Source organism: Stegostoma tigrinum, chromosome 9 (genome assembly GCF_030684315.1).
Source record: "Stegostoma tigrinum isolate sSteTig4 chromosome 9, sSteTig4.hap1, whole genome shotgun sequence".
Lineage (NCBI taxonomy): Eukaryota > Metazoa > Chordata > Chondrichthyes > Orectolobiformes > Stegostomatidae > Stegostoma > Stegostoma tigrinum.
In genome coordinates this window covers 22771327-22783630 of record NC_081362.1, presented here as the reverse complement: position 1 = coordinate 22783630, position 12304 = coordinate 22771327, and the positions used below count along the sequence as shown (strand labels likewise).

General features: G+C 41.3%; 1 protein-coding gene across 1 annotated transcript in view; it reads right to left on the bottom strand.

Moving 5' to 3' along the window:
- Nucleotides 1–12304, bottom strand: part of LOC125455017 (uncharacterized protein C6orf118-like) — a 63497-nt gene that overhangs the window by 33571 nt on the left and 17622 nt on the right. Inside the window, exon 3 of the mRNA XM_048536485.2 lies at nt 9734–9856. Within this exon, the coding sequence (XP_048392442.1) occupies nt 9734–9856 (123 nt within the window). The remainder of the gene's footprint in view (nt 1–9733; nt 9857–12304) is intronic.

Below are 12304 nucleotides of genomic sequence, written 5' to 3'. Positions count from 1 at the left end.
TTTGGATTAGGAGAACAAGTAGACGGTTGGGTATGTGATTTATAGAATGCTGTGAACTGAAATAAACTCTTCTGATGAAGGGTCTAGGCCTGAAACGTCAGCTTTTGTGCTCCTAAGATGCTGCTTGGCCTGCTGTATTCATCCAGCCCCACACTTTGTTATCTCTGAAGTAAAGACTGGACTTGGACTCTATTCATGAACAGTAACTTTTTCGTGTATAACATTGATAACAGAGAATACTTGAGTCAAAATGCAAAGTTTTGGTAAGTGATTACACATCCCTCTTTTCTGAAAGTCAGCCTTCTCATCAGCGGAAGAATGAAGAACCATGTAGATCTAAGTTAACAAGGTGCAGAGCTGGATGAACACAGCAGGCCAAGCAGCATCATAGGAGCAGGAAAGCTTGATATTTCGGGCCTAGACATTTCTTCAGAAATGGGGGAGGGTAAGGGGGTTCTGAAATAAACAGGAAGCTTGTGGACTTCACGAGCTTCAAAATCTCCCATTCCCCTACTGCATCCCAAAACCACCCGAGCTCGTCCCCGCCTCCCTAACCTGTCCTTCCTCCCACCTATCCCCTCCTCCCGCCTCAAGCCTCACTCTCATCTCCTACCTACTAACTTTATCCGACCCCCTTGACCTGTCCGTCCTCCCTGGACTGACCTATCTCCTCCCTACCTCCCCACCTACACTCACTTTTACTGGCTTCATCCCTGCCTCCTTGATCGGTCTGTCTCCTCTCCATCCATCTTCTCCTTTATCCATCTTCAATCAGCCTCCCACTGTCACCCTATTTATTTCAGAACCCCCTTCCCCTCCCCCAGTTCCGAAGAAGGGTCTAGGCCCAAAACGTCAAGCTTTCCTGCTCCTATGATGCTGCTTGGCCTGCTGTGTTCATCCAGCTCTACACCTTGTTATCTCAGATTCCCCAGCACCTGCAGTCCTTACTATCTCTAGATCTAAGTTACTTCTTTAGCAAAGAGGAAAGAAGGTTGTACCCTATGGAAGCAGGATCAAAAAAGTTATTTTTTGAAATTAGAGCGGAATGATTCAAACGCAGATGAAGGTTTAGACAGATTGTCAACTTGCATGGATGAAATTTAACAATAAGATTGATTGCTTATGAGGCCATCAGATTTTGATAAATTTAGAAAAAGTGAGGATAGTACAATGGGAGAGTACATAATGCAAAATGTGGAATTTTCATGTGATATTTCAGTAATCTGATTTGGCATTTACAAGATTCTAACAAAATATCATATGCGGGCAGACTTCTTGTCCAAACAGTTTTGATGGGAGGTAAATTTGTAGATAAACTGCTAAATCAAATATCAGGAGCACTAACAAGTTCCTAGGAAAGCACTCCATTCTTCCAAAATTCATTGCGCGAAAGGAACAATTGGCAATACCATAAGATCATAAGACGGAGGAGCAGAAATTAGGCGGCCCATTGAGTCTGCTCCGCCATTCAATCATGGCTGATAAGTTCCTCAACCCCATTCTCCTGCCTTCTCCCTGTAATCCTTGATCCCCTTGATAATCAAGAACCTTTCTATCTCAGTCTTAAATGTACTCAGTGACCTGGCCTCCACAGCCTTCTGTGGCAGTGAATTCCATAGATTCATCACTCTCTGGCTGAAAACATTTCTCCTTATCTCCGTTCTAAAAGGTCTTCCCTTTACTCTAAGGCTGTGCCCTCAGGTCCTATTCTCTCCTACCAATGGAAGCATCTTCCCAACATCCACTTTGTCCAGGCTATTCAGTATTCTGTAAGTTTTAATTAGATCCCGCCTCATCCTTCTAAATTCCAATGAGTATAGTCCCAGAGTCCTCAAATGCCCCTCATATGTTAAGTTTTCCATTCCTGGGACCATTCTCGTGAACCTACTCTGAACCTGCTCCAGGGCCACTACATCCTTCCCGAGATATGGGGCCCAAAATTGCATGTAATACTCCAAATGTGGCCTGACCAGAGCCTTATAAGGCCTCAGTTGTACATCCCTGCTTTTATATTCAAGTCCTCTCAAAACAAACGCCAACATTGCATTGGCTTACCTGACCACTGACTCAACCTACAACTCTATCTTGAGAGAATTCTGGACTACAACTCCCAAGTCTCTTTGCACTTCAGCCTTCTGAATTTTCTCCCCATTTAGAAAATAGTCCGTACTAGCAAGTTTTGAGAAGATTTGTAGCTCAGGCTGAGGTTCTGGATGTAAGTTTGCTCGCTGAGCTGGAAGGTTCGTTTTCAGAAGTTTCATCACCATTCTAGGTTACATCATCAGTGAGCCTCCGGTGAAGCGCTGGTGTTATGTCCCGCTTTCTATTTATGAGTTTAGGTTTCCTTGGGTTGGTGATGTCATTTCCTGTATTGATATCATTTCCTGTTCTTTTTCTCAGAGGGTGGTAGATTGGCTCCAAATCAATGTGTTTGTTGATGGAGTTCCGGTTGGAATGCCATGCTTCTAGGAATTCCCGTGTGTGTCTCTGTTTGGCTTGTCCTAGGATGGATGTGTTGTCCGAATCAAAGTGGTGTCCTTCCTCATCTGTATTTAAGGAGACTAGTGATAGTGGGTCATGTCTTTTTGTGGCTAGTTGATGTTCATGTATCCTGGTGGCTAGCTTTCTGCCCGTTTGTCCAATGTAGTGTTTGTCACAGTTCTTGCAAGGTATTTTATGAATGACATTCGTTTTGCTTGCATCTACCACCCTCTAAGAAAAAGAACAGGAAATGACATCACCAACCCAAGGAAACCTAAACACATAAATAGAAAGCGGGACATAACACCAGCGCTTCACTGGAGGCTCATTGATGATGTTACCTAGAATGGCGACGAAACATCTGAAAACGAACCTTCCAGCTCAGCGAGCAAACTTAATTCCATAGTCCATGCTTTTAATCTTCTTACCAAAGTGCATGACCTCACACACTTTTCCACCTTGTACTCCATCTGCCACTTCATTGCCCACTCTCCTAACCTGTCCAAATCGTTCTGCAGCCTCCCCAACTCCTCAATACTACCCGTCCCTGTACCTATCTTTGTATCATATGCAAACCTAGCCAGAGTGACCACAGTTCTTTCATCTAGATCATTAATGTATAAAGTGAAATGTTGTAGTCCCAACACGGACTCTTATCACTGGCTGCCATCCTGAGAAAGACCCTTTTATCCCCACTCTCTGCTTTCTGTCAGACAGCCAATCTTCTATCACCATGGGCCTTTTTCTTACTCAGCAGCCTCCTGTGCGGCACCTTGTCAAAGACCTCCTTGAAGTCCAGGTAGATAACATCCATTGACTCTCCTTGGTCTACCCTGCTTGTTACTTCCTCAAAGAATTCTAGCACATTTGTCAGACATGACCTCCCCTTGATGAAACCATGCTAACTTTCCCCGACTTTACCATACACTTCCAAATATTAAAAAATCTCATCCTTTATAATGGACTCCAAAATCTTACCCTCAACCGAGGTTAGGCTAATCAGCCTGTAATTTTCCATCTTTTGCCTTACTCTCTTTTTAAACAGGGGTGTCGCATTAGCAAATTTTCCCAGTTCTCTGGGACCCTCCCTGACTGTAGTAATTCCTGAAAGATCGCCACTAATGCTTCCAATATCTCTTCAGCTATCCCCTTTAGAACCTGGGGTGTAGTCCATCTGGTCCAGGTTATTTGTCCTCCTTCAGGCCAATCAGTTTTATTAGCACCTTTTCCTTTGTGATGGCCACCATACTAAGCCCTGCCCCCGACTCTCTTGAATTTTTGGGAGATTACTCATGTCTTCTACTGTGAAGACTGATGCAAATTCAGTTCCTCAGCCATTTCCTTGTTCCACATTACGATCTCTCCACCGTCGTTTTCCAGTGGTCCAATGTCCACTTAAGCCTCTCTTTTGCCCTTTATATATCTAAAGAGACTCTTACAGTCTTCATATATATGACTGGCTAGCTTATCCTCATATTTGATCTTCTCCCTCCTTTTTTTTGTTGCCTTCTGTTGGTCTTTCCCAGTCCTCTGGTTTCCCAATGTCCTTTGCCACTTTGTATGCTTTCCCTTTTGCTTTTATGCCATTCTTGACTTCCTTAGTCAGCCATGGTTGCCTCAGCCGCCCTGTACCATGTTTCTTTTTTCCTTCTTTTTCTTAACTACTGACAATGGAGGACAGAATGCTACCAATTTGGTGAGACCACTCATGCACAGGTCGCAGTCAACAGTATGAAAGGAAAACTGTAACTAAGAGATATGAGAACAAAATTGCTATCGATAATTTTCAGGAGTGATTTGGGAGAGAACAAACCCCAGAAATGCTGAGAGTGTTTTAGATGCGATTCAAAATATCATTACCCCAGGAACTGCCCTAAACTGTACATAGAACATAGAGCAATACAGCGCAGAACAGGTCCTTCGGCCCTCGGTCTTGCGCTGATCTGTGAACTAATCTAAGTCCCTTCCCCTACACTATCCCATCATTATCCATATGCTTATCCAAGGACTGTTTAAATGCCCCTGATGTGACTGAGTTAACTACATTGGCAGGGAGGGCGTTCTACGCCCTTACCACTGTCTGAGTAAAGAACCTGCCTCTGACATCTGTCTTAAATCTATCACCCCTCAATTTGTAGCTATGCCCCCTTGTACAAGCTGAAGTCACCATCCGTGGAAAAAGACCTCACTGTCCACCCTATCTAATCCTCTGATCATATATAATGGAGGAATTTAAACTAAATAAGAAATGTAAGATCTGGAGGGAGAAATTGGATATGCAGATCAAAGAAAGGACATTGTAATCGTCACAGAAGGCTTCAGCCCATTGATAAATGTGGTGGTGGAAAAGTCTTCTATCTGTGCAGTATTAAATACTGGATACATGCCTACAGCACCAAAAGTGCTGCTTAGATTCTTGGTATAATAAGAATCCTGACAAAGCTAAAGAATTTGAGAGTTTCATCAGTTTCAGATCAGGGGATGATGATACGCTGAAGTCTTTGAAAAGAGTGGTCATTCTTTGTAAAATAGCCAAAATCAACAATTTTATTAGTATAAATGCAGTATCCAGTGAAACACTGCTGCCATTAAGTAGGTCATCGATGAAGAAAGAACAGATAAAACCAGATAAGAAAATGACAAAGCTTTTGTATTTGAAAAATCTGAATTTGTAATTTCCATAACTGGGATATTATTGTACTCCTTTACTGGAACAGAACCTCTCCACTATAGAAATTGAAGAAGCGTCATTAATGTCAGTTGTAGAAATTTACAAGACAAAAGTCAATTGTGTTAAAATTATATTGGCGATCTGCCATCAGTCCTCCAAAAAGGTTAAAAATTTTCACAACGGATGCAAGAATAAGGGCTAGGAAGCATGATGAGGTCACAGAAGAGATATGAAATTAGTATGAAATACTGAAAGACATAGTCACAGCCTATGCTGAGTTTAACCAGGTCAAGAGATTTTATTGAGGTAGTGTTTGAGGAATAAAGGTTAAAAAATATTCATTTTATATTTTGCAACCAGATCTTGTCAATCAACCAGAATACATCATAAAGATGAGAAAATAATCGTAGTTAAGGTAATGGAAAAGTGAATAGGAACAAGACATGGACCACCAGCAAAATTTCTCACTGATAATGCAAGGAAGTTGCTAACATTGAATTTTGTGTGTGTGAATGTGAACACAACAAGTATGAATGCTGCAGCAGAAATCTTTTTAACAGTGCTGTAGTTGAAAGGAACCATGCAATACAAAACAAAACAGCTTATAAAATGTTGGCAAATCAATCAAGCGATAAATTATCATCTACACTAATATGGGCCGTCCGTGCTAAGAATTCATTGCAAATGTTTGGAGGATATAGTCTATATCAGTTTGCTTTTAGGCAGAAATTCTCAAATTCCATCGGTAATAGGTAAGGGGCTACAATTAGTTCTATTTTTTTTCAGAGAATGGAGACAGAAAGGCTTTCACTGAAGATAAAGTTTCAGGAATAATTTGGCAAAGCTTAAGAAAGAAGTTAAGGTTATCAGAAGCCAGGTTCACTCAGGAAGATGCGAGATATTGCATGACAGTGGAGCTTGAAAAATGGAGACCTGAAGAAGGTTATTGATAAAGACAAGCAAATAATAATTGTACAGCATGGGAGCCTGATTATTCAGATATATTCTTTAGATTGCTTGGTATGAATTGCAACTTTGCAAATATTGAAGGAGCTACAGAAAATAACTGGGAACCAGATCCCTCTCATAACCAAATGCTGTGCAGCTGTGAGAATTAAATTGTGCAATGACAGTTTGTCTGATGATGGACAGATCAGTACCATTGGGGCCATTTGAGGCCACTGGTCAAAAAGGACAATGGCCAGAACGGGTACTAAATCAAACATTTAGCACAAGGAAGGAAGCCAATGAAGAACATGACTATTATATGTATAGCAGGGAAGGCCAATGGAAAATATAAAAACTGGATAAATGTGCTGGATAAGATGGAGGCAGTTAGGTCCATGTATTAGGAACAAGACTTACAAAATGGAAGGCAATAAAACATTTTTATAAGCTGAAATACTGGAAGTGAACATAGCCCTAAAAAGAGATCATAGTCCATTGAAAAGAATCCTATTAATTCAGGGTGGGGGGGCGGGGCTGGGGTGGCAATCAAATAGTTGCAATCTGGAAAGAGATAGAAGGCAAAATAGAGGGTGTAAGTAGGTCAAAAAGTATAGTACAAACCAAGAACACCATCAGGTGCAGAAGCCCATGTGATTGGAGAGTCTTAATGACCACACAGAAAAGAAATAGAAGATGACAGAAAATGCCAAACAACAAGAATTACAAAGCTAGATAGAATTTGAAGTGTTCAAGGAGGTGGCAAATAGAGAACAATCACAGAAAATAAAAATTGAAAGAACTGCAGATGCTGTAAACCAAAAACAAAAATAGAAATTGCTGGAAAAGCTCAGCAGGTCTAGCAGCATCTGTGGAGAGACTGAGTTAATGTATCAGGTTGAGTGACCCTTCCTCGGAACCCTAACACAGCAATGATTATATACAGAAATTATAAGGCTTGCAAAGTTAAAGCAAGGTTAGGGGCACAAGGGTTTGAAGAAAAACTGAAGGTCCAGGGTATAACAGTAGTTTCACCAAAGGCAGATAGAACAAAGATAATGGGAACTGCAGATGCGGGAGAATCCAAGATAATAAAGTGTGAAGCTGGATGAACACAGCAGGCCAAGCAGCATCTTAGGAGCACAAAAGCTGATGTTTCGGGCCTAGAGCCTTCATCAGAGAGGGGGATGGGGTGAGGGTTCTGGAATAAATAGGGAGGGGGGGGGGGGGAGGCGGACTGAAGATGGAGAGAAAAGAAGATAGGTGGAGAGGACCGCTTTGCAGAACACCTCCGCTCCGTTCACAATAAACAACTGCACCTCCCAGTTGCAAACCATTTCAACTCCCCCCTCCCATTCTTTAGATGACATGTCCATCATGGGCCTCCTGCAGTGCCACAATGATGCCACCCGAAGGTTGCAGGAACAGCAACTCATATTCCGCTTGGGAACCCTGCAGCCCAATGGTATCAACGTGGACTTCACCAGCTTCAAAATCTCCCCTTCCCCCAACGCATCCCAAAACCAGCCCAGTTCGTCCTCTCCCCCCACTGCATCACACAACCAGCCCAGCTCATCCCCCTCCCCCCGTTGCATCCCAAAACCAGTCCAGCCTGTCTCTGCCTCCCTAACCTGTTCTTCCTCTCACCCATCCCTTCCTCCCACCTCAAGCCGCACCTCCATTTCCTACCTACTAACCTCATCCCACCTCCTTGACCTGTCCATCTTCCCTGGACTGATCTATCCCTTCCCTACCTCCCCACCTATACTCTCCTCTCCACCTATCTTCTTTTCTCTCCATCTTCGGTCCACCTCCCCCTCTCTCCCTATTTATTCCAGAACCCTCACCGCATCCCCCTCTCTGATGAAGGGTCTAGGCCCGAAATGTCAGCTTTTGTGCTCCTGAGATGCTGCTTGGCCTGCTGTGTTCATCCAGCTTCACACTTTATTATCGCAGATAGAACAAGTAAGTTTTAGTGATTGTCAGTCAATTGTTATATAATCTGCATTTTTAAGGGAAGATCAATTCAAGAAGAAAGCACTTCTTTATCCTCCAAAATAGTATCAAATTTAGTACAGACATTCTGCAAGTTAAATAAATATATATAGATAAATGGATATAGATATATAGCTTAAATGATGCCTCTCGGGTTTGCTACTTCTCAGTAAGATCGGTCTTATTAAAATTGGGCTGTCATCAATAAAATACAGACAAGGGGTAGTTTACAGATGTTTTAATGATGCATTTAGATAATTTGTTTTTGTGACGTGGGGGCAATAAATTATAAATCATTGTCATAAATGGCATTGAAGCAGAATTCAAAATTGGAAGGAAGGTTTCTGAGACTTTTAAGTACACTGGATTTGGAATCAGGTAGAGTGGATCAAGTATCACTTTTCATCAGCAACCTTACTTGGTAATTATAGAACCATTGCATTTAGTCAAAGTAGAACCTCTCAAAAATATGAAATGGCTTCCAAACCTGATTTAGCTAAATAACAAGGTCTACTTGGACAGCTGAACTGGCTGGGCACCTAAACAAGGCTGGGTGCCAGAGTTGAATTGAATACAACTATGAAAAAACCGAAGGTGGAACATAGTATTTAGGGGAGTAAAATTGAAAAAATTAAATTTGGAGCATTGTGTGTTGAAATTTCCATAGCTAGGAGATGCTGGGAACATGAAACTTGCTTTTATCGATGCTCCCTATGCAAACTTCTGTCATGGGTTCTCAAGTGCAGGAGGAGCATTAATTCTCTTGTGGGAATGTTGTCTCTTTGATTAGGAATCAAAAGAGATCAGATGACTACTACAAAGTACATTAGCAGCAGAAAGCCTCGCTTTTAGCGAGGCAGTAGATAGAACATTTTTCTTAACTTTGAAAGAATTTTTTAAAAAAAATTCAGCAGCAATATCCAATGAGTATAAGTCACTTTAATGTACATGTAACAGATGTGAATGTAAATAGACTAAGATCGACATTGTAGTTTTAAAACAGAATCTGGAAAATGGAGAAATCTCCCAAGTGAAGTGGGTGCTTAGCAGCAGTCATTGATTGCTTTACAAAGGATTGAGCTAGCTGTAAGACACTTTTGGACCTACTAGAAGGAGGAGACATGGAACTTAAATGAACAAAGGAAAAAAAAGTTAGGAATATAACATGTTGTCATTTCATATTTATTTATTTATATATAGATTTCAGAAGGAAAAAGGAAATCTGTCTGTGTTTCTCTCTCCACAGATGCTGCCAGGCCTGCTGACTTTCTCCAGTATTGACTGTGTGTGTCGATTGCATTGCTATTCTAACTTTATATAGTGAAGTCTATTGCTGTGATTTCTTGTGGCTTCATTCTCCAAGAACCTGGGCTCTCACACTTTCTCTACTTGGATGTAAAAGTTACCATTCCCTGGATGCTTTACATTTTGATCTGTTCCAGGGTCTTAACATTTAAAAGAGGATGCAGATAAAATTTTGAAATGAGCATTTAACCAATACTGGCAGAGCAGCCAAGGAGATAGCTCCTTTTGTGTGAATTGTCCCCCTTTTGCCGTAAAATTATTTGTTTCAATGCACCCATTTTTAATTTACACATTGTACAAACAACAAATATTACACATTTTGTAGTTGTAAATTACCTTGATTTCTCTCAAGATTTCACAAAGTACTGGTGAGTCCTGACAGATGTCCTCAAACACATCACTAAAAACCTGAAGACGTCTCAAATTTGGTCTAGGGAGATGTTCTATCTTCAACAGCTCCTACATTTGTAGTGTAATAAATGAAATCATTGATTAAAATTGAAGTTAGTCATAAGGGATACAAGAACTGAAAGAACTGCGTATGTTGTTAATCAGAAACAAAAACAGAAGTTGCTGAAAAAGCTCAGAAGATCTGGCAGCATACGTGAAGAGAAATCAGAAGTAATGTTTTGGGTCCAGTTTTGAGGAAGGGTCACCGGTTAACTCTAATTTCTCTTCACAGATGCTGCCAGATCTGCTGAGCTTTTCCGGCAAAGTCTGTTTTTATAAGGGAAACAAGGGTACTTTGCTGGCACAAGAATTTGAACAATTAAGTCATTGAGATAAATTTTGACAAATAAGGCAAAAACACTTGAACAATTAGAAATGACTGCATAAATAAGCTAAAATGTGGGGAGCCCTGCGCTATGTCGTCAGGTCCTTTCCATTGTTTTAGGCACATTCTTTGCTCTTCCTTGAAACATAAAAAATAGGAGTAGGTCATTCAGTCCCTCAGCCTGTTCTTCCATTCTTATGATCATGACTGATATTCCAACTTTTCTTTATTCATTACAGGATGTGGGCATCATTGGCTAGACCAGCATTTCCCATCCCTAACTGCCTGGAGAGTAGTTGACAGTCAACCACAAACTCAATAGCCTGTTCCTGCTTTACCCCCATATTCTTTGATCCCTTTAGCAAGTGCTATATCCAACCCCTTCTTGAAATCTTACAATGTTTTGGCCGTGATTGGGTAAAGAAATTTCTCCTCATCTCAGTCCTAAATGATATACCCTGTATCCTCAGACTGTGATCCCTAGATTTGGACTTTCCCATCACTGGGAATATCCTTCTTGCATCTACCCTTTCTAGTCCTGTTAGAATATTATAGATTTCTGAGAGATTCTCCCCTCCCCCAACTTATTCTTCTGAACTCCATTGCATATAATACTAACTGATTCAAAACTCTCCTCGCACATTAGTCCCACCATTCCACGAATCAGATTGAGAAACCTTAGTTTCACTCCCTCTATTGCGAGAGCATCCTTCCTCGGATAAGGAGACCAAAACTGCACCTGATATTTTAGGTGTGGTCTTACCAAGGGCCTGAACATTTGCAGCAAGACATCCCAAGAATCAAAGAATTCCTATACTGGTCATAGGAGACCATTTGGCCCATTGAATGTGCACCCTCTGAAGAGAATCTCATACCTCCACCCTATCCCTGTAATCCTGTAATTCCTCATTTACCATAACTAATCCGCCTAGCCTGAACAACCCTACTAATAGCTGCACTATGGGGCAATTTACCATGGTCAATCCACCTAATCTGCACGTTTGGACTGTGGGGAGAAACTACAGCACCCAGAGGAAACCCACGTTGACACAGGGAGAATGTGCAAACTCCACACAGATAATCACCCAAGGCTGGAATTGAACCTGAGTTCCTTGTGCTGTGAAGCACCATGCCATCCTGCTCCTGTATTTGAATCCTCTCGTTAAAAAGTTAATTATTTGCCACCTTTACCACCTGCTGTACCTTCAGCAACTATTATGTGAGGCCATTCAGGTCTCATTGCACATTCCACCCTCTCAATTTATAGACATTCAGATAATAATCTGCCTTCCTGTTTTGGCTATGGAAGTGGATAACTTTATTTTATCCATATTATATTGCATCTGCCCACATGCAGAGCTTGTCAAATCACACTGAAATATCTTGCCAACGTCCTCACAGCTCACTCTCCCATCCAACTTTGAGTCAACTGCAAATTCGTAGTTATTACATTTAGCTCTCTCACCCAATCATTAATATAATCCACAATCTGCTTTAAATTATAGCCCCTTGTAACAAATCTGTTACACCAGCTGCAATCATTCTTGTTCAAACTGTTTTAAAGTCATCCAGATGTGTGCCCAGTTCCAGGTGATAATTCCAAATGTAAAAAAACCCTCATACAACTGTTTCCTGCGCTTGGTAGAAATTAATTTTTGGAAAATTTGTACAATGCATGAACTACCTTTTATAAAGCACAGACCATATTTCTTTTGACTAAAGTCAAAGTTAGTGTATTTCTATAGAATCTAAAGAGGACCACTGTAATACCATTCATTTTATGTGCAGAAAGTGTCCATTCAGCCCACCAAGTCTACACCAACCCTTCAAAGAACATCCCACCCAAACCCACCATATCCTCCCATATGTGTGGCTAACCCACACATCCCTGAGCACTGTGGGGCAATTTAGCATAGCCAATCCACTTAACCTGCACATCTTTGCACTGTGGAAGGAAACTGCAGCACCCATACAAAACCTACACAGATATTGGGAAAATGTGAAAACTCCACATAGATAGTCATCCGAGGCTGGAATTAAACCCTCATTCCTGGCACATTGAGGCAGCAGCACTATCCACTTTGCCTTAACTGGTGACTGACCACATCCTATTTCTGTCCCATCGTGCCAAA